This window comes from Apteryx rowi, unplaced genomic scaffold (assembly GCF_003343035.1).
Source record: "Apteryx rowi isolate R43461 unplaced genomic scaffold, aptRow1 scaffold_68, whole genome shotgun sequence".
Taxonomy (NCBI): domain Eukaryota; kingdom Metazoa; phylum Chordata; class Aves; order Apterygiformes; family Apterygidae; genus Apteryx; species Apteryx rowi.
Genome location: NW_020450960.1, coordinates 1,033,898 through 1,056,272, shown reverse-complemented (window position 1 = coordinate 1,056,272; position 22,375 = coordinate 1,033,898). Strand labels below are relative to the sequence as shown.

The window sequence follows — 22,375 nt, the reverse complement described above, 5'->3', positions numbered from 1 at the left end:
TAGAAAGTGGTGAAGATCTGTGGCCTGTGCTGAGGAGAAAGGTCAGACTAACGGTCTCTTTTGACTTTAAAAATCTGTGAAGAAATCCAGTGGAAGATTTTTAAATACAGGGATCTGTTTGGGGTTTTTTCTATAGCAAGAGCCTGTACAAGAGCTTTTATCCATAACATGCAAAACAAATGGTTCTCCTCTCCAAATAACACAGTTTTAGAGGTCTTGAACAGAAGAGTTTCAAGAATTTTCTAACAAGGGCAAAAATGTGTATTTTCTTCTAACATGGTTTTAAGTTGAGCTATGGTTGCTTGAATGTTCCCAAACCTTTCTTTGTCACTTTCCAAATGAAAATAGAATTATATTTTTAAATCAGCTTAGTGCAGAAAGTGCCCATTTGAATTGCTGTCATTTGTCAAAAGTTAGAGAAAATAGAAACGATTTTCCCAGGGAGACGGTTTGTGCCGGCCGGGGCTATGACATTGATGACAACTGAAGGACAGTTGGTGCTGACTGTCCGGCTTGAGACAGTGGAGTCCTAGATCTCCGAAGCAGAGTTTGCATCTCCTTTATATATCCGTGGCGGAGCATGCGAGCAGGGTGTAGCTCGGTCACTAGGCATCTCCCCAAATGAGAGGAAACTTGGAAATTTTGGCTTATGAGTCTCAAAGTCACAATGCAGAAATGGCAGAGGAAAGGCAGAATCTTAGCTCCTCCATCGCTTCTCTGCGTGTCGTGACTCTAACAGCGGTGCCTGCAGAAGGTGTTGAAGGATTTGGCTACTGATTTTTCTGAAAAAGTAAATAAATGAACAATAACTGCTTGTCTGAAAGATCCGAGGCCAAATATGTCAAAATGGTATAGAAAGCTGAATAACAGTTAGAAATTTATGCTTTAACACAGAAAACGAAGAGAGAAAAATCTGCATGGATGCCTGAGGACCAAAATGCTTTTAGCGCAGAAATAAAATTTTACTGTGTCATTTCAGCAGCTCCTGTGATTTGATCGCAGCTCCACGTCCTTGGCAGTCAATGTCGCGCACAACCAGAACGAAGCCCGTGTTATTAGGGAGCCCGATCTGGTGGCGTGTCCGGAGCTATTAAAGGCCCTATGGGGCTGCGCTCCGATATACTTTCTGTCAATGCAGATTTTTCTGAAGGTGGCCTCTAATTACGGATTTGCTGACTGAGAGGATCTAAATCAAACGCCGCCAAGGGTGAAGTCTGCATTTGTCAGGCTCTGATGTTACGGACCAGGGAGTCGATTACCAGGCCCCGAACGCCGCCTCCACTCATCCCCGACTTTTATGCTCTTGCAYGATAAGATGGCTTTTTATTAAAAATGAGGAATTATAGCAAGTGCYAGTGGCTTAAGGCTCAGATCCAGCAAAGCCACTTAAACACATGCTTATGTCTTACTGGCACTTGCATACACTCCAAATGTTATGTGTGTTCCTAAGTGTTCTGCTGAATTGAGGCCAAAAAGCTGAATTTTGCCAAGCCGGCTACCCACCAGATGAAGGCACTTCTCTAATGCACCTTTCCAAGGGTTTGGATCTCCTTATTCGCACGGTGGGTAACAGCATTTTAGCTATGGTGAAACTGATGCAAGTTCACCAAGCACACGTGGATGGAGGATCGCATTCCCTGCAGAGATATTGGTCTGTTATCAGAAAACGTGAAGTCTCTCTTCGGGTTCTCAGTTTTCACGGGAATGTTGCCTGTCGGTCGGAAAAACCCTTGCGCAGGCACGGGCACAGCGGAAGCCCTGCAGACCCGCCACCGCCGGAGCGGAGCTGGTGGCAGCCGCTCACAGCGGAGCCGACACAGCATAAGCACAAGCACCAGGGTAAATATTTATTCAAGAAAATAAGCTGCCTCAGTGCTTATTTTGCCAATCTGAGTTAGGTATTTATATAAACTAATTATGTTTGTGTTGACTGATAGACAGGTAAATAATGCATATTTTATTTATATAATTAATTGTTGCTCAGGTGTCTGGCAGCACCGAAACGTTGAGCCTTCGGTCTCTTTTGCCACAGCTGTTGTTAGCGGYGCGGCCACAATGTTGGTTCTGCTTTTCTGCTCCCACCGTCGTTGCTGAGGTCCCATCGGGGTCTGGTCCCGCTCCGGCTGCCCTGACCCCCGCACCCTCCTCGGCCTCGCGGCCCTGCCTGCTGCCTTCCTCCCGAGCTCTCCCCCTGCCTCCTTGGCCGCCCCGACGGAGCTACCCGCTGCTCGGTCCCGGCAGAGCCRGAGGCGTCTCTGTCTAAGCCGGAAGATCCGCGGGGCGAGGGCTGCGCCTTCCCCCGCAGCGGCCTCAGCCCGGGGCATCCCTGGGCGCTGCACGGCTGGGCGGGAGAGCGCTCGGCAGGAGGAACGTCAGGGCAGGCCAGGGGCCGTCCCGAGAGCTGCTCAGCGTGGCGCACGGAGGGGCAGCCTCAACTGTCCGACTCCTCCAGCTCCTGACAGCTGCTCTCGYGCTCTCAATCCTAACCTAGACATCGCTTTTGTCAATGAATTTATTTAATATTAGTGATGAGTAAGAACAAATGTCAGCAGGGAAAACCCGGCTGTGCGTGGCATGGGGGAGATGAGGACCACGAAGTCCCGTTGGCCTGTTCTAGAAGTCCCTCCGGAGGGAACTAGCGTTGGTTGTACCTCTCGGTGCAGTTAGGCTACGCCTAGGTACCACACAGGCTCTAGGATCCCAGCGAGAACAGCGGTGGTTTTGGAGACGCATCCTGTCCTCAGAGTTACCGGCGAGCGAGCGAGCCGGACGAGGGCAAGGCAGGTCCGAAGAGGCTGCGGAAGCAGGGGAGACCTCGGGACTCCCCGCGTACGGTTCAGTGTGCTTCAACCACCCGGATCACTGCGTGTTACAAATACGATTCTCCCCCGTTAAAGATGCTGAGACGAAAGTAGAAAGCGCACCCTTATGCTTCTTTCCACTTTCCCGCTAATGCCGAGCTTCTGCAGTCTATAAACAAACCTGAAGTACGCTGCCTCCACACAAATTGCTTTTTTCTCTTCCTGGCCCAGTGGCTTCCAAATGAATCCCCAGCTAACCGGCACTCGAAATAACCATCCACCCAACGCAGGAACATTAATGGGAATGTGGCAATGTGGTGTGATATGTAATTCTGCCAGAATTTACTATCGATAAATGCCCATTTATTGTGAAAATGTTAAATCAACTGTCATAAATCGTCCCTAAGGATAGATATTACATCTTCTCTGTACTTACCAGTTGGCAGGGATTTCCATTAGAAACCCTATTATTTTTCATGCCATTCTTATTTCCACATGAAGTTTCAGACTGAGTGGAAATTTGAGAGGTACTGTCTCAGCACAAGGCAAGTTTTATTTGTGAACAAGTTTGTGCAAAATTTCCAGAACAACTCATTTTGCTGGTTTTATGTGATTCTGCCCACAAACAGTAGGAGAGATTTGTAGACATCATTTTGCCAGACAACTAGTATTTATAAATAAGAATGGCTGGGCCACAATGCACAAAGTAGTTTTACTTGTATCAATAATAATTTCTATGAATAAACAGCAGTAGCAGTTCACTACTGATGAAAGGAAGAGATTTGACAGTTGCCAGTTCCCTGTTTATTATGGATGCATGGCACAGGAGCTTCCCTATATTACCTGGGTGCCCCACACCTGCCCGAAATGCTAATGGTTGGAGAGAGTTGAGCTTTCATGGCCTGTTCTGATTTAGGTTCCTCTGCAGAAGTGGCCTGTCAGGAGCATGATAAGCAACCAGTTGCRGTGATAAGAGAGTCCTGTCCTCCTGGGAATGGACTGAACCCCACCGAAACAGGGATTTTCTGTGATGAAGGAAGAGCAGCACATGAAAGGCAGTGGGGCAGGACGTGCCGTGTTGCATCTCGCAGCACAAGGCTGTCCTTGCCAGACCTGCTGCGAGGGACTTGGAAGACAGGGTCATGCTGTGAATTGCTCTGACTGCTGTTGCTTTTCCTGTTTATGCTTACGGCCAGACTAGAAACAAAGCAGTTTTAACAAAGGATCATAGCCTACGGCGTTACTGCCTGTGGGCTGCATGTCTGGATAAGAAAGGACAGTGGAAGGAGGAGGATGCACGACTCCAAAAGGAGCAGCGAGAGCTGGCTGGGTGAACAGCCCGTCCTCTGTCGCACTCCCTGTGATTTGCACCTTTGCCCGAGAGGCACCATAATCCCAGAAACACTGTAATTATCTACCTTCCCGGGCTGCCCCGACTGGGACCTACACCCAGCTCCCTCTCTGGACGTATTTCACGACCCCAGTAGAAGGCCATCCCGAATAATGCACTGTCCCTTGCTTTGCCTGTCTCCTTTTCCCTGAATCTCAGCCTGAGATCAGTCTGTTGCTGGTATGCAGCACGCACAGCTCCCACAGCTCTCAGCCCTTCCACGTGCTGACAGTCACCGTTTTAGCCTCTTATTTCACTTCAGGAACATCCTTTCCTGTACACGGGATGCGGGACCAAGCCTACACATCAACTCGGCCCACCAAAGGTCGTGCACTGCAGTAGATACGTGAGCCCCAGCCTCAAATGCACGTGAACTAAGCGGGTCTTCAGCAATGCACAGACTTTTAGACTGCTTAGATTTAATCCTGGCGTGGGTATTTGCATTATGCTTTCACCCGAATGATCCCAATTCTTTTATGAGAGAACACAATGAATATGGAGGAAAGCCAGTCCAGACATCAAACTCCTAGTGTGGGCAGCCCTGTTTTCCTCACTACAACTTTGTTTGAGTGCTGTCTTCAACACTTTTCCTACTAGGTGTGAGATAAGTTTGAACTTTCCCATTGCGCAGTACCAATCAGTTGATGTTCCTTTCCCCACATGCTTTGATGATGCTTTGCTGCTGAGGAACGGCTCCATCTGGTTGCAGTTTCACTTTTTAATGCTTTACATAAACACTGCTATAAAAAGCAATGACATGAGGATAAAAAAAATAATGGCTTCGTATGGGGTTTGGGCAATGGCTATAAATCACTCCCAGACAGGCACCGAACCACACCTGTTAGAACGCCGAGTTCAAATCTGATGCTACAGCAAAACTTGCAAAAAAAAGGGAGGGGGATGCTGTCCTTTCCTGTTGTTGTGTGTTAGTTAGCCTTTTTAATAGGTAGCTAAAAAATACTGTAGTGCAGGTTGACCCTGAATTTAGACTGCTGCTTAATGAGGTTGTTCCCTGTAACTTTTTCTCAGCCTGGCTCTTTTAGCTGACCACAGCCTTGGGAAGTGCCGAAAACTTCCTGAGAGCCCTATAACGTCTTGCTGGACATTGGAAGTGACATGGTTCAGACTAGCGACGGTCTAGCTTCTATTCCCTATATCTCTTTTCTTGCTTTGGAGCTATTTACTTCTTTAGGGACCTTTTAGGCTTTGTCTACATTGCAGATACTCTGTGGTAAGAGCCATAAACTTGGCTTTCGGCATTGACTGAGGGGATCCAGGGTCTCAGAGCTTGATGTTGAAGTACGCAGGCTGTTCTGTGTCTGTGTATATGTGTGTCAGATCCATCACTCAGTGGGGCACAACACCACCACCTTCTGCTGCGAAGCTTGAGTGTCAGTTGTCTAACTTAGCATGGCAGTTGTGTAAGAAGCTACCAAAGTCTGTAGTTCAAGCTGTGTGGACTTCTCTGGAAGCAAAAATGCAAAGGCAGATTTGCGCCGCCTGTGGCATATTCCCTCGTGAGAGTGTCTTGTTCCACCCAAGGGCTGTCCTTGCGTGCCCTTGCCATGCCTCCCACTTCTCCAGGGCAAGCCATCCAAGGATTGCAGCGCACTTCACAAACAGATCAAGCATCGCTTTGTCCCTATAAGGGACATAATCATTAGCATCTGCATTTTACAGATAGAAGAAGTATTGCACAGAAGCAACTTGTCCAATGTCATTTAGGGCAGACAAGCCAAATGTGGAAACACAGCCTAGATCTCGGGCCGCAGCTCCGCAGTCTCCCTGCAAGCCAGTGCTCCTTCTGCAGTCGCAGGAAAGCTCGTTTGCTGACGTGACTCACCCAGCAACTGCATTCTGCTCACATGAGCTGTGGGAGCATCGCAGCTGCTGTGGACGTGGGTCGCTTTTGTCTCGTTTCTGCTTAGGCAATGTTTTCAAAGTGCAGCCAGGAGCTTGAGAGGTGGTTCGAAGGCTGCACCACTTGAACAGGGTGTTGAGGAGGAGGAGAGAGAAATTTCAACTCCAGGACTGCTTATACTGCTACCTGCGATGTGTGAGATGGTAGATAAATTTTGTCCTGATGACTTTTTCTGGGAATAAGGGATTCACAAAAGCGTCAGCTTTCCTCACCTCCTTAAGTGGGCTTCTGGGATCACAGGATGTGCTGGAGGCGAAATATCTCATTAGGAAACTCGGCAATCTCTGGCCGTGAGCGGAGGGTTCAGATGATGCGACTTGTTGGCGGCTGCGAGGGTAAAGCTGCCACCAGAGTTTCACTAGTGTTTAATAGGCTTTTATAAATGGCCGTGGAAGGAAGAGCACAGCTGCTGTGCGGAGGGGGTGTGAGCTCCATGTCTCAGGATATTTTAGAAAATAAGCTGCATTCTTAAAAAAACATATTAAACTGTCCCCTGTGCACCTGCTCGTGCTCTCGTTTCACTGAAGGGTGGGCTATAAACTGGGAGAGCACGCCGTTAAGGCGGTGATGCCACTGGGGTTCAGGACTAGACCGCGGAGCCGAGCTGCTCCCAGCTGCCCGCGCTGGCACGTTGCTGGACTCGGGCTCGGCACGGGGTTCGCTGGCTGCGGTGCGCTCCAGGCAGACTGGAGCAGCRTTTCTCCCAAATCCCACCAAAATCGTTGCTCGCTAGAGCCAAGCTGTGAACTTGGGCGCTTTGCGCTTTCCCGTACAAGTGTTGGTGGATTAAAAGCCAGGAAAATAAGGTTAATGGCCAAGCTGTGCATTACACAGTAATTTGTGATTATTAATGGAGCATCACTCTCCAAACTAGCCCAAATGGCTGTGCGAAATTTAAGGAGACGCAACCACGCGTTGTTCTCCTGAATAGTCTGTATGGGGAGTGAAGTAGCAGGATTTGCTAAGCGGAGGGGGAATAGGGATCTGGGTCTCACCGGGGTGGGCAAAAACGGGAGGGAGTCTGCATCCCTCAGCAGTTGGGGAAGAGGCCTGGGGCAGCAGGAGCTTTGGGTTTCCCTCAAGGAAACTTTCCCTACAAGTCCCCCCCGTATCCCTTCATCGTGCTGCCGTGCGCGATCCTGCTGAGGTGCTGCTGGTGGGGAGGGGTGGCTGGAAGGTGAGAACCAACCTGGTAACGTGGGAGGTGGATGAGGAGCTTTCGGAGAACTGCCTGTCTTGTTTCCTATCGAATACTTGCACTGCGAGGGTTTCCGGTCCTGTCCCTCAATCCATCCCCTGTCTGTTCACCTGCCTGCAGCACACCCGGGTGCTGGACTGGGGGCACGAGAGGTTTGGGAGGATGCGGCCACCCTCTCTCAGGCTGAAGAAGGTTCTTTTTCTGAACACGTCAGAACGGTGATTGCTCACGTGCGCTGCAGTATTTTTCCCCAGGAACTGATCAGCTGAGACTTTCAAATTATCAAGCAGTTTCTCAAGCATAACTGTCATCCGTTATGAGTGACAGGAACACTGCATAGAAAACACGTGTGCGAAAGCTTGGAGGTATAATCAAAGACTAAGTGGGCTGAGCGAGCTCCTTGCCTCTCCTCCCCAGCTGGTGGGTGATGGCAGGTCGTTGTGGTTGTGCTGGTCGTTGTGCTTGGGCAGAGGGCAGGGGCTTTGGTGGACTCTCATAAAAGATCTCTTATTCYGATGGAAAAAGAGACCAGACCTACGTTAGCTTTGTGGCTAGGCCTCAGTTCAACCAAGCGCTGGCTGAGCAGCTACCTTGTGACTTCCAGCACTAGTTCTTCCATGCCCAGTTCATACTGAGCGCAATGTTATTCTGTAGCCTAAAAATGTCCTTGTTCTCTTTTGTGCATCTTTGGACACATTCTTTTTGCTAAGCTAAGCAAGCCAGCCTCCTCCTGAGTTTCCTCCAAGTGTGTGTGTGGCTGATTTTCCTTTCCCTGATTTTCCCTGTAGTCCTTCTTTTCTCCAGGTTTAATGCAGATCTCACCAATGCCTTGTATAACGGCCATAAACCCCTAGTTTCACAGAAAACACCTTTCTTGATACATCCTGGGGCCATCTTGACAAACTAGTAGTGCACATACATCCTGTAGTGGACCATTATTCTCTGATATCCTTCCCATTATGTCATCCAATGACTTTATATAATACAGAAAAAATTCAGGGGGGAAAAAAAAAGTAAAGATTTCCCAGTAACGGCATTGCTCAAATATTCAGTACAAAGCTTCTTCCGCCACATCAGGGACAAGGTCCTGTTTATTTAGATGGGTAGAGGAGATCTCCTGGACTCCAGGGTCTCACAGCAAGCACAGTGGACACACAAATTTGGGTGTCTGTATCTAAACAKGCAGACCAGCATCACTTGTCAGCCAGAGCGTTCCCTGGCGATGTCACCTGGATCCAGCTGAGCTGGGCCTGGGACCTGCCTGGTGTCCCGGAGCCCCCTTGACGCTGTACCCAGCCCACGTTCGTGGGAGCAGCGCGGCAGCTTCCGCGGGGTGCGAGCAGACAGGCTGCTCCCCAGCAGGAGACCCAGCTGCCGGCTCGTAGCAGCCGGGCCTTGGAGCAGCCCCGTCTCGCTTGCCTGCGTGCCCAGCCTGTGCCCCGTTGCCGTGGCGGGGACAGCAGCACAGCAGGGATGGTCCGTGGGTGAAGCTGCAGAGCCTATTTTTGTACTATGAAAATGTCCATTCTCAGAAGACTCCAAATGAATATTTGGCGGAGTCGGAAATCACGCTGGTGACAGGGATACGCCTCTTATGTACCAAGCAACATAGCCCACAAGGGCTCAAGCAGAGTGGATATGAGCTTATTGCAGGTATCATGAGCCAGAGAGCAGTCCCACCCCGGGCAGAAAGCCACCCCAGCTGCATGCACGTGCGGATGTGCCTCACTTACGTGGTCAATGAGCTCCTTGACCATGCCGTTCCACTGCCCCTTGTCATCCTGCGCGCCATATTTCCCGTCCTCCACCAGCCGGATCTCATAGGTGAAGCCCAGGATGATGGCCAGTTCCTTCAGAAGGTCGATGCAGTAACCCTCAAAGCGGTCGTTCCCAAACAGGGCCATGTCTGACTTGCGGAACATGACGAAGGGCTCTTCCTGGACACCGGAAAGCAAAGAGTCACGGTTACGGGCCGGCCGCCAGTCCCATTTTCACAGCAAAGCACCAGAGGCAGGGCTGCTCGGCAGGTAGACCCGAGCAACAAGACTGGACTCTTCAGGCAGCGTTGGCATTGTGACATGTTTGGAATAAATTAACTTTACACAGCGCATCAGCTAATTAGCAACCTTGTTTACCCCACAAAATTTAATTTTGTCTCTTCTGAGCAGCCAACTGTTTTCCATTTGGTGGGATTTCAGGGAGAAAAATAACCATTTCATGCTCTGAAAATGAAGAGCGTTGAGAAACAGTAAGAGGGGCAGGGGAGGACAAATTCAACTGCAGCTCCTGCACAGCAGAAATGCAGCTGACCCACACTGTGGTGCAGTTGAATTTGCACTCACTGCAATGGCAGCAAGGAAGAGGCTGGTGGATTACATACAAGGTGAAGGAACCATGCTTGGCTGGTGGTCAGCTCAACACGTTCCCTGAGTTTAGGTCATTTTTCTCTTTTCCCCCCGCTAGTTGATGGGACATGAGAATGGCTGAGGCAGGGGATGGGAGAGGGACCCTAGTGCTGCCCAGAGAAGGTCTGAAGGAGAAGAGCTTGTTGAACATGCTGTCACTGCAGGCGTCCTCTGAGCTATAGCAGCCTCTCCCATAGGTCTGGTACAGCTTCAGTGGGGAAGGTCAGGGGTGCGTCTTTAATCGCAGTTGTCCCAAGCACTGCCACATGCCAAATAATAACTAATACAGTACTTTACAGTAGGCTTTGCCCTGTGGCTTCCTGCCTCTTCAGCTGAAGCCAGCAGGCGCATGTGCAGTTGCAAACACATAACAGCCATCACCGTCCTTCCGCGAGGTGTCAGGCGGGGGCGGTCGGTGAGGACTGAGGGCAAGGGACACCGTAGGGAAGCCCGAGGGAGAAAACATGTAGAGGACAGATGGAAATGGCAAAACATGGTAGGCAGCAGACAAAAGCTAGAAGGCAAGAGGAGGGCGAGAGATCAACAGCAGCTAATAAATGGCTCAAATTAAAAGCACCCGCAAGGCTCCAGTCCTTGCCTAAGGGGTGGCTGGTGTATGAAAATGGGGTTCTTGCAGAAGGCTCGCAGGTTGCCCTGGGGAGCCGGCTGGGCTGCTAGCGCTCCCGCGGCATCGCATGGGGGCAAGGGGGGCGGCAGTCGCGGGACGGGAGATCTGGGATCCCGGTTAGAACGTGAGCGAGGTACCCCGTTGCACCGGGACTACGGCAGGCGCCGGGCGTCCCTCTCTGCAAGGCCGCGTGAGCCCCACCGCTGCCGTGGGGAAAGCGCTGCCTCCCGCGCGGGGGGCAGGCAGTGGCAGGAGGTGCCTGCGTGGCCTTGTGGCCGCGTCGGGAGGGGACGAGCGGGAGCGCACACRGCCACGTCTGCAGAACTGCAGAGCAAAACCGCTAAGAGCACGCCTATAGAGTTGAGTTTGGCGCACAYGGCTCAGTTAAATCCTGCTCTCTCTGGCCTCCTCCTCAGCTTTCTTATCTGGAGTTAGTGCTTTGTTTGTGAATCAGCTGAATCTATGGATTTTGATATAAATACACCAGCTCTAGAGCAGCCATAAAGCACTATTAATTTTGGGAAGCGCTGTAGGGATTACATGCATATTTAACAGCTGAAGCACTGAACATTAGGACGCCACAAGCTTCAGTAATGTATCTCCAGGTCTCAGACGTTTCCTAGGGGGTAATTCTGAACTCTGTGAACCACTTATTCACGGACTATTTCACAATTTATTACTGAAAATGGCCAGACATCCAATTCACAAGCTCTCTCGGTTTGCTAATCGATTTCTCAGTGAAGGTGCCCTCAATTTCATAACTTCACAGTTCCCATATTGCTTGGGGAGAGTGGCACTGGCTGCTGGGGTAATATTTCTCTTCCAACAAGTCACTGCAATATGTGCAAAAGGGGGGAAAATAACCTTTCATGCTTTTTCTTTCAAAGGTTCCTCCTATGGCTTTTCTGCAATCATTTACACCAATGCAAAGGCACAAAGGGAAGTTGCAAATGCAAATAAAGTTTAGGGTTGTATTTTATTTTTTAGAATCCAGTATATGAAAATGCAGTTATTGCAAAACTTGGGTCTAAGCACATTTCTTACTCTTGGCAGGCAACAGAATTGTAGGACAGATGTGGTTTCTGGGTAGAGACCCCGTTGCGTGTGTGCAGGCCCAAGGAATCACACAATTAACGGGAACTGATATCACAGTTGTACATTCTATAATTTATATGTGCTCGTGGGGTAAGAGATGAAAATACTGCCTGAAGGAAGCATGTCAAGGGCAGATGGCTGATAGGTYTCCTTCTGGCTCCCTCATTTTGCATTATACCTTACTCTTGAGGTACAGCAATCGCGTTAGTCTAGACCTCGGCATTTCCACAGCTCCAGCCATGTATCTTATGCCTGGCAGGATGCATCTTTTCTGATTTCCCTCAGTCCTCGCCATACAGTTCTCACCAGTGCTCTGCTCCTGGACGTACGTGGTGCCCCTCGGCTTCACCCTGCAYGATCTGCTGCTGCCTCTGTCCGAGCAGCTCTGCTGCCGTCTCGCGAGGCTCCTCTGCAGCAGCGCCGGCGCCAGCCATCCCCTCGCAGCAGGTTTCCCCAAGTACCGCGCGCAGTTCTGATTAGAGACGGCGCAAGGTGAGTCCTTACACAACTTCTGGGGAGCTTTGTCAGGCTGCAGTACGGGTTGAGCAATTCCCTTGCAGCTGATCCTGAGCCTCCACCTGAGAGTGGATTGATGTGATGTGTTATTCATGTTGCTCTAAAAATTTGCATCCCCCACGTACAGGGACTGGCAGTTTACCTTGCTAAAATGAACTAAATGTGGCATGGCGGGTCTCTCTGTTTGGCCTGTTAGAAAAGGCTACTTAAACTTCCTCTTCATAAGCATTTTGAACACACCAAAAATGCTTAAACGCAAGAGAATAAAAAGGAAAGCAAACTGTATGTGTAGTGTGCCTGCGCGAGGGCTACTGCAAGAGTCTGAACAGAGGCAGTTTCACCATCTGATGCTCGTTGAATTGTTAAAGCGCCTTTTGCTCTGTCGTTTCTCTAATGCTTCTGCAGTAACTCCTGATGTGACAATTCATTTGAATAACCGTAGCCAGCGGGGAACCGTTGCTGCCACTGATTCTGCTAATGTATATTGCACCAGATACCGCACCTGCGCCGCTCCCCCGTAAGCATGACCCATCTCCGTCCCGTGGGAGCAGCGCAGCGTGAAACTTTCAGACGGGGAAGGGAACTTTCTTTCTCAGTCTCCCGTGCGTGTTGGGACACAAAAGCAGCGTGTTGCAAAGCTTAGCCAAGGAGAGCGGCCTGTACCCGACTGTCAGAGAGGAACCTGAACAAAATGTTTCRGTGAGCAAACATTACGTGATGAAGGGGAAGTTCTGAGTTACCTTTTTTTTTTTTTTTTGTTAGATAGGGTGGCTAATTTGTAAGGAGAGCAGCAGCATCTGTATTGCACCGGCGTTCTGTCTGCTTCCTTTTCACCAACCCTTTACTGCRTGGAGCAAGCCCTTTGCTTCCAACCTTTCCTACGTCCTGCATCAAGCATTTCCTTACTCTCTTTTCTTCTGGGCAGTGAGAAGCTAGAGGATGGACCTCACAGTCTTGCAATTCCTTCTATAATACAAACCCCTGCTCTGTATAAAGACACATCCTTTTAGGATGGCAAGGAGGCATGCAATAAGGGATCACAGGGCTCTGCTCTGGGGAGCACACCCCCAGGCTGGCAGTTCTTTCCTATCCCTACCTTTAGGCTCCCTGAAAATATGGAATATAAAAGGGCCAGAAATTTTACACAGGCAAAAACACGGTTCAGCCCCAATTGTAGGTGAGCTAAGTGCTGATATTTTTTGTTGCTTCCTGCAGGTATGCCACAAGCCTGTGCCGTGTAATGCAGCCATATAGAAACCAATGCCACTAGTCATAATTCATTAGATGTTAAATAAAAATTCATTCTGATCTGATGCCTGCCATCAAATCCAATAGTGAACGTGGGAACAAAATGCAGTGTGACAGCTGGAAGCGGAGGAGAGCAGTTAAGTACCCGTGGTGTGCTGGATAACTGYATTACTTTTAGCTAGTTTATCAAATATGTACTTGAGAGGGGGAAAGAAACACGATTGTCACAGCCAGGCCAAGGTCTCTGGCTGTTCTTGGCGTTTTCCCCTGCGACAAGGATATTCCTGTCTGAGGCGGAGGTGCCGACCAGCCGACGGTGCCCGTTGCTGCTGACGAGCCAGACACCTGCGCGCTGCCGGCCCTGGGCGAGTTGGGAGCTTTTTTGGAGCTCAGCGCGCACAACCCGCCCCGAGCAAGGAGAAACGGGAGAGCTGAGCCCGGCCCGGCGGCAGGGGGAGCGTGGCCGGCCACGGAGGATGCGGCACCGCGTCGCCCCGGGGCAGAGCGGCGGGCAGGCCCTCCTCCGTGCCCTCCTTCAGCTTTCCGAGGGACTCGCTAATCTGGAAGGGCGGGCTGCAAATTGTCAGGGAATCAMGCGTCCCAGCGGCTGACGCGTAGATGGAAAAGAGAGGCCTGCAGTCTCCTACCAGGACAGTGGTGACAATTAGAGATCTGTTGCTCAGCGAGTCGGTGACGTTAGGCCCTCGTCCCTTGGAAATTTCCGTGATGTTCAAGCCATCCGAAGGACTCCACACTCCGACCTGGAATGAAGCGAGCAAGCAAATGAATCAGCACCTGGCTCACATTATTCAGTCGCTCTCAGCGTCCTACTGGCCTGGAAAAATAGAGTTGCTTCCCTCATCTGCAGAAAATGGAAGCAAAGCTGAAATTATCATCTTGTATCAGCTGAATAGAAGATTTGCGTTAACCCTTCAGTTGCAGGTCGCTCTACCTGCATGTGTGTAATAACCAACCCTTATGCTGCTCTCAGAAGGATACAGGTGCATGAAAGACRACCATGATAACTACCATTTAGGAGCTGAATGAACAATTTGTAATGGTTTTGTGGAGTACAAACAATCAAAATGTGCTGAAGAGTCAACTCTGGGTAAGAGCAAAACAGAACAAAAGTAAACAAGCAAAAATACGAGGCCGTTTTCTTTCATTTTAATTCTTTTGTTTTGATGGGAAGAATTAAAAACAATTTGACCAGCTTTGCGCATCGCTGGTATGGACCATTTCTATCTTCTGCACAGAGGCATAGACTCACTTTTTAATGAATTTTCCTTAAAGGGCCTCGGCCCCAGCATCTCCAGTAGATGTGATTAAGTGCACCCTGAGCTGCAGTTTAGGGCGTTGTTGATTGAACTCTTGGTTTGCTCTATCCGGAGCAGAAACAAGTCAGTCCTGGTCCCGTACGGAGGCCAAGAGGGTTGGAGTACTCCTGCCTGTGCAGTGGGTCGGGGCACTGCTGCGAAGGTCAGCAGGCGCCACGGAAAGGCAGAAGAGGCAGGCACGAAGAGCGGGGAGCTGCAAGCGCTTTCCTTCACTGGGCAACTATGCAATTGCCTTTATTGTCGTTGTCCCACTTAGAGATATACTGAAGTCGTCTACCGGAGGCAGCTGTGCCTCCTCCGAGGCAGGTGCACAGAGCCACTGAGGTGCGAAGACCTGCTCAGGCGTGGGCTCGGGCACACACAGCTATGCTCCTCGTCTCTTTGAGGTGCTCTTTTTTTCTCAGGCTGTCAATTTTAATGCATTTTTAGACTTTGAAGAAGTCTACTGACCCAGAAATAGCAAAACATGTTTCTATTTAAGAGAAGTCATCTGGGGAGCTGTAGGCCTGTTAACATGATCTCAGCAGGATCGAGGAGGCTTGAGACAAACTTTGGAGGCAGRACTAGCTAAAGGCCTGTGACAGGGAGATAATATGCCACCAAAGCTGCAGGCACGTGGGACTGCTGCCAACGAGCGGAGCAGGGTGGCCCTTCAGCCAGCCTGGCAGCGAGGAAGAACAAAACCCCCATGGTAATGGGAACAGATAATCCATCTTAGGGTTCATGCTGGGAGACGGGACTGAGAAACCTGCAGCAGACAGCTCAGACCCACTGGGGAGCCAGGAGCTTCCAATAATTTATTTATTCCTATTTTTAAGATACTCCAACCTCTTCAGCAGTCCAAGGAGAGAACTTGGTTTTACTGCATCCTCAGAAAGAGACTTTGTAATGAGGAATGCTGCCTGGCAAAAAAATTTCATAAATTCTAAAAGGGTTTCCATGAACTTTGTGAAAGGCTCTAAATATTTCAGGCAATCCTCCTTGTCTCCCTTCAATCGCAGAACAGCTGCAATGTCAAAAGATTATTACTGTGCATGGAAAAAAAGCAGGAATCTAAGAGACCTCTACTAGGTTAAAGTTGCTTTAAGAAAATGAAATACATGGAACTTAAGACTGAATTAATCAGTTTTAAATATTGAAAAAGGAAAGAAAAAAAAAGTGCATTAAGAGAAGCGTGTGAGTCAGATAGTCAAACTACATGTAATTATGTTTAGTTAATACTGCTGTAATCCCTGGAACATCCAGGAGGTAGAAGGATCAGGAGTTCAATCCTAAAGCTCAACAAACATAAGCTATTATACATAATGCAGAATCCGCCCGGGATTTGTTTGTAGTTTGCCATTTTGTTATTTCAGATTAACTATTGACAGAAACCTAATATCAACAGAGATTTGACATCAATACTTTAAAATCCCCCTAGAGTTGACAAGAAGCTTTTTAAAAAATAATAGTGGGAATTGTGAAATCTCTGAATTGATGGAGATCAAACACAAAGGCTGAATGACTGCACAGAATATGCATCAAGGTTTGGCTCCTTCCTATGGGCTTTCTGCGACACACACGCGTAATAAATACAGCTAGTGCCGGTCTCCAGCACGCCTGAGGAGTATTAGTTTGACAGATAGGGGCTGTGGTTGTACATAAACATTTAGATTCACATGGTACCCAAACGCTTGCCACATTTTTCTGTTATTTTACCAACACGCAGCTCTCCTGCAGTCTTTGGTGCACTGTACTGCAAAAAGACACGGGGAGTTTCTGTGGGATTTCTGAAAGCGAGTAGCTTTCAGAAGAGAAAGTAGAAATTCAGGTATGWATTTCCCATCAGTTCAGTGTTGCAAATCAGCGTCCCTGTTCGGGCGCCGCGTGGAGGAGAGACTTGGCAGGCRCGCAGCAGCCCGATACGCTCAGGAAAACCTCACCGGCGGAGGAAGCTTTTACGCTCTGCGGTTTTGCTTTATCGATCTCGGCCTACGGAGCCGAACTCTTCCTCAAGCGCTAATGTTCTGAGCTATCGTTTTCTTTTCCGTGTATCAAAAAAGCACCTGGATCCACCTCGTCTTGCCCAGGAGGCTTCTGCTGCTGAACGAACCAGGAGAGGGAAAGAAGAAAGACGACTTTCAGTCTTTGGGAAAGGCTGGTTTTTCAAAACTGGAGAATTTTGCACAATAGGGTGATTTTGACACAGTTTAGACTCTAAACTTTTTTGGTAATTACTACTTTAGAGTTGTCACAAAATCCAAATGGAATAAYGTAACTTTTTTTCTTGGCTTGGGAATGTTTTAAGGGTTTCAATATGTCCTGTCAAATGTTAAGTGGAAAATTTTATTTTTCAATATTTTGAAGAAAACAACGAAGCCGCAGAGCTCATTTCCTGCTCAGTTCTTGCGAAAAGGAGGGCTCTTCGCTCTGCCCCGTCCCCACCTCCTCCCTGCGCAGGGCTCTGCTGGGCTGCAGCCGAGACTGAAGGGGGCACTGGGCTTTTTTGAAATAACATTTTCTTCATTCTGTGTTTGACACCAAAACAAATCCACAAGGAGAGTGCAGTGCTGACCTTGAGATTTTTTACACAAAGCAAAGAACTACCACTGTGGTGTGAAAGCACGGCAGCAATTTATTTTAAAGAGAAGGAAAAACAAAGCGTAAGAAAGGGGGATGGGGCCGCCGAGCCCCTCGGTCGCGGGGAGCCTCACCGCATCCGCGCCCTCCGAGCAGGGCAGCCGCTGCCACCGCCGTGAGCGCTGCTTGATTAATTCCCCAGCCTTAACTGGAAGAGTCATCTGTGCACCTGGGGCTGCTCGCTGCATGGCTAATTGAAAACTCCCTCTCTGCGTTCCCAGCTGGCATTCGCTGCTGTACTCGAAGCCCGTCTCCATGCCCAAAGGTTACAGGACTCGGCACTTCATCCGTAGCTGCCAGCAAGGCACCGCGCGGGTGTCTGAAGCCGGCTCTGCTCTGGAAAGGGAATTGCTTTTTCCTGTAAATCTGTAGGCGAGACGCCCTTTAGCAGAATGTGGACCCAGAGTTATCCCAAGGAGGGGTCAGACCCGGAGAGGGCCTGGTGGCCTCAGCCGGCATTGCCTGGCRGCGGATTAGAGCAGAGCACCCGTGAAGTGGCAGCGGTTGGTGTAAGCTGTCCACTGCGCAGTTCTTTGCTTGTTTTAGGCCACTTGCTGCTTTGTTTTGTCTATTAAATGAATTGATCTCACCTTGAAAATGGTATTTTAGCAGCTTTAATGGTTTGCCTATTGCTTTTCTTTTGGAAAAGTAATTAAAGGAAAGGAAATGAAATCCCCGTGAACACCTGAGAATCAGATTTGCACATCAGCATTGTACTTCTGTGCCCAGGGGAGATCCGCGCTAATTAGGAGGAAGGGAGCCTGCACTCTGCTGCCATGGCTGCTCCCCGGGATGGCGGGGAAGAGGAACTGCTGAACGCAACCCCGCGGCCAGACAGGCAGCGCAGACACTTCGCTTTTTTCCTCATTGTTCCTTTGGTAACACAGAAAAAAAATTAAACAAAGATGCACACTGTGTCCTCCTCCGAAATCTAGGCTGTAATAAGCTGGTGCCATTTCCAAGCCTTAGGCAATTTTTATTGAAGAAAGTCACACCAGGATGATGCTTTCAGGAAAATACCAGCGTTTTGCAAGCAAGCCCAGCAGGATGGAGAGCGGGACAGGCTTATTACTTCCACCTTGGGCCTGGGCAAGGACGTGGTAATGGCTGCTCAGAAGGTTTATTCTGCCTCCGCTCTTCTGCCATATCCCAGCAAAGTGCCACAAGCACTTATGCAGCTGGGAACTAAGCCCACGCACAGAGCTTCAAGGCTAGTGAGTCACAGATGAGGCRCAGAAAAGGATCTGAGAAATCCCACAAAGTAAATATCCTTTTATATATAAAACAGAAAACATGGGAGCAGTAAGGCCACCAACCATTTTCTCTGTTGCCTGAGCAGATCTTTCAAAGTCAGGTAGCCTATGGTTCAGTAGGTAAGACAAACCCTGCCTACCTTTTCGAGCCCATCTTCTTTGAGGCTGATGATGTCCAGATCAAAATCTGTCCGTAAACCACTAGTTTTGTTGAAGACAATCCGTCCAGTTAATCCTTCCCACTGGGCCTGTGGAAGGGAGAAAAAGTGGCAGGGCTGTTACTTGGTATCATAAATAATCTTTTGTCCTCTACTGTACAATGCGCTCTTTTAATTAGTCCTTACACTGGTACTTTCTCCCCAAAGAGCAGGATTAATTAATAACCATCTCCATCACTGTTCAGACTGCAGACTGAGCTGGAGATTTTCATAAGTCTCTTAAAGTCCTTGCCACAATTTTTGTTAGCACCTTTTGTGTTCAACAGCTGTTCAGGACATGATGACTCAGTAGAAAACTACTTGCATTTATCACGGCATCCTTGTGTGCAGCATTTACCCTTGCAGTGCTGAGAAGTGCTGGGCTGCGGGGAGCCTGGATTTGGGACAATTCTAGTCAACCCCGCAAATAACCCTTATTTGCACAAACCTGCTGGTGCTTCCAGGGCACCTGGAAGCTAAAAAGAGCTGAGTACTTCCCTCCCTTATTTCAGATGGAAAGTGGAGCACAAGGGTCTAGGGATCCAAGACCTTATCCCTGCTAACGGGCTCCGTCTCTCCAGAGCAGACGTGGGAACGTTGGTAGGACCGTGCAGTGTCAGAGCCCCTCGTCCAGTTTACGGCGGTTTGACTTAAGCCCTGGGACAGGTGCCCAGAGACGATACGGAAGCTGCATTTTGGGAGATTTTCAAAGCTTGCCTGGCCAAGGCCCTGGGCAACCTGGCCTAACTTGGGAGCAGGTCCTGCCCGGAGCAGGCTGTTGGAGTAAAGGCCTCCAGAGCTCCTTTCCAGCCAGAGTTATTCTATTACTCTCTTGCTTTCCCACCGTGTATTTGCAACCCCACCAGAATTAAGGCATGCTGTGGCATTAGGGCATTAAGCATCCCCAAAGCATGCTGTGACTGTAGGATGCTCCTGTGATAGTGCCGGGCTGTCGGCAGGGATTACGACTTTACAATCCCGTTTCGGCAACGCGCAGTTCGGTTTCTGGCTCTTTCCGCTGAGCAGCTCGGACGCGGCAGGTCCTTCCTCCCCCGGTGAACGTGTTCCCTCTCTGGGCCGGGGAGCTTGGCGCATCCCAGCGCGGGAAAGGAGGCGTCGTGCATTTGCCAGGGGAGCGGCTGCTCCAAACGCCYGCTCCCCATGCGAGCAGCGCGGGGCCGGGCCGCGGCGGCAGCGCTGAAGCCTCCCTCTCGCTGCCGCTCTGCCTTCGCCGGAGCTTAGCGAGCGCAATTACTGCGTGTGCAGGGGGAGGAGGTTCATCCCTGCAACTAGCTGACGCCGTGCCAGCGAGGGAAACAACAGGCAGGCGCTGGAGTGTGCGGCGCAGGGTAATTTGCAAAAGGAGCCAACCAAACAAATTATTTACACTGTCTTTTGGCAGCCAGCTGGAGCAGCTTTCCGCAGAAGGGAACAAAACACGAAAAAGGAGAGAGAGAGAGAGGCAGAGGGAGAAAAGATACAATCTTCAGGGCTTATTAACAAAAAAGTTCATGCTCTCTGCAATGGCAGCAACTCCTCCTTTCTCCTCCCCTCGGGCCGGGCAGCTTGGGAGCCCCTGGCGTAGGCGCCCGCGCCGCTCTGCGCCTGCCGGGGTCTGCAGACGGTACTGCAGCACAAAGCCTAATAACGATTAACAATGTACTTCTACTCCTTTATGTTTAAAAACTTTAGGGGGTTTATGGCCAGCTGTTGCAGTGCGGCCTCAATCATGTATACCATACTGCGGCCGCTTTCATAGCTTCCCACGTGAAGAGCCRCAGCCAGAGAAGGTTAAAAAGGCCTTAGGGTAAATGGGGCTTTTTCATCACAAAGACGTATCTGGCGGCGTTTGCAATGTCTTCCTGCAGCTCTTGCTTCCGTATTTTTGTCCTTTTATTTGCGGGCGAGCAGAGCAGAGCACGGGGTGAGCGCAGGGTGTGCGTGCGAGGGGCCCTTTGGGCAGGGCTCCTGGCCACCCCTCGCTGCGGCTTCCCTCTGCTGCAGTCCCTTGCTGAGCTATTGCTCAGGAGCACCTGCGGTTTGCGCCTGTTCGCCTGCTCTTGCCAGATGCAAACAAACAGTTATGTGGGCTGAGCAGAGAAAAATTGCCATGACTCAAAGCAGAGAGCAAATGAAGCTGCCTCCTCGCTCCCCTGGCTCCCTGCTTGCTGACTCCACGGCTCTGCCGAAGCCCTCCGTCGGCGCGGGCAGAGCTGCGCGCTGCTGCCAGCTTTGCCGCTGGGGTTTAGCTGCGCTGAATGCCCTTTGCGGAGCCTGGGCAAATGTTCCTGCGAAAGGCAARCGGCTATTGCTCCGCGGAGAGACGGTGTCGTAAAGAGAGCGGTCCAGCTGCTCCCGATGCACGAGGAGGCGAGGGCAGGTCTCGGGACAGCAGGGAGGAGTCCGGCTTGTTTTGGATGTTTTGCTGCGGCTGCACTGATGTTATTTTGAAGGCAAAGACAGGGTGTAGATGGTGCAGAAGCCCGATGCTGGCTGTTTTACAGAGGGCAGTTGCCCTTAATAGCTAAATACTTAAAAGATACTAAGCCCCCAAGTGCTATCTCTTCTTTAGACAAATATAGCAATACAATTAAATGAGCAGCCCCAAGCCTGGCCTAGACACTTACTCACATACACAACGGATATAATTCCCTTAAGGGTCATCAGTGAAACCAACCCCGGGCACCCAAGCATTGCTTCTGTGTCCTGGTTTGGGAGGCGCAGGAGGCGGCACTAGGTCATGCAGTGGTTTGGGTGGGAAACCAGCAATAGAAATCTGGACTTCTCGGTTCCCAGGTCAAAAAGCTGCCCCAAGCTACTCYAACACGCCAGATGAATTCCCTGTCAGGGGACTTCAAAGTCAGGAGAGCTTCCTCACGGCTTTATTTGACCCTGAAAATTTAAGGTTAATTTTTGGACTACTTCATGTAAAGTAGTTCCTGCTGCTATGCTACTATCTTTGCTTTCTTCTCCCACACAGAATTTTTCCCTTCTGGGTAAAGTCAGCAGTCTGATGTATATCTGTGCTTCCATCCGTTTGTACCAACCCCGGCAGGGGAGAATTTTATAATCCCGTAACTGCAGAACCTCTCTGCCATGTGCCGCCGTACCTGCACTCTGAGCAGCTGCACTGCTCCCGCTGTGGAAGTTTTGCATTAGTGGGAAGCAATTACGGTTGCAAATTATGCTTTTACCTCTTTTATGAAATTCATGAAGCGGCCACCGAACCTCCAGGCTTTGTGCCGATGGCACTGCAGGGAGTTAACAGTCATCTGAGGGGCTCGCTGGTAGCACACCGAGACGATGTGAACTGCGTCATACAACAGGGCAGCATCTGTCTAAAGTAAAGGGGAACAGCATTTGCGTTGGCGACGGTCGCGCAGCGAGGAAGCGTCATGCAGCAAGGCAACGGGGAGTCTGTATCRCGTCTCTAAAGAAGCTGCAAGATTTCCCCTCTGAATTAGCAACCTGCCCAGYGCCCACCAGACACGAGGGTTTCTCTGTCCCAGTCCTTCCCAGCTCCTCACCTCCCTGGTGTCTAACTCTGCAAACAGCCCTGCGAAGGCAGAGCTTTCTGCGCCAGCAGGATCAGGCCCTGCCGCAGGACTGGGCTCCTGCACGGTGAGCAGCTCCCTGGCACGGCCGACCGGCGCCTCTGGTCCGCCGGACGCTGTGGGCACAAGGTGGGACCGTAGGGTGGCCCATTTTCACCGGCATCTCGAGGGGCTGCCAGGAGCGCATTCGCTTTAACGCGCGATGAGKTGGTT

The 22,375-nt window shown here is 50.1% G+C and overlaps 1 protein-coding gene across 1 annotated transcript in view; it reads right to left on the bottom strand.

Annotated features, from left to right (window-relative positions):
• GRIK3 (glutamate ionotropic receptor kainate type subunit 3) overlaps nucleotides 1-22,375 on the bottom strand; it is a 127,221-nt gene that overhangs the window by 23,167 nt on the left and 81,679 nt on the right. The window contains exons 7-10 of the mRNA XM_026086043.1: nucleotides 21,803-21,946; nucleotides 18,552-18,659; nucleotides 13,850-13,963; nucleotides 9,044-9,247 (exon numbers count right to left, since the gene is read on the bottom strand). Coding sequence (XP_025941828.1) covers nucleotides 9,044-9,247; nucleotides 13,850-13,963; nucleotides 18,552-18,659; nucleotides 21,803-21,946 — 570 coding nt within the window. The remainder of the gene's footprint in view (nucleotides 1-9,043; nucleotides 9,248-13,849; nucleotides 13,964-18,551; nucleotides 18,660-21,802; nucleotides 21,947-22,375) is intronic.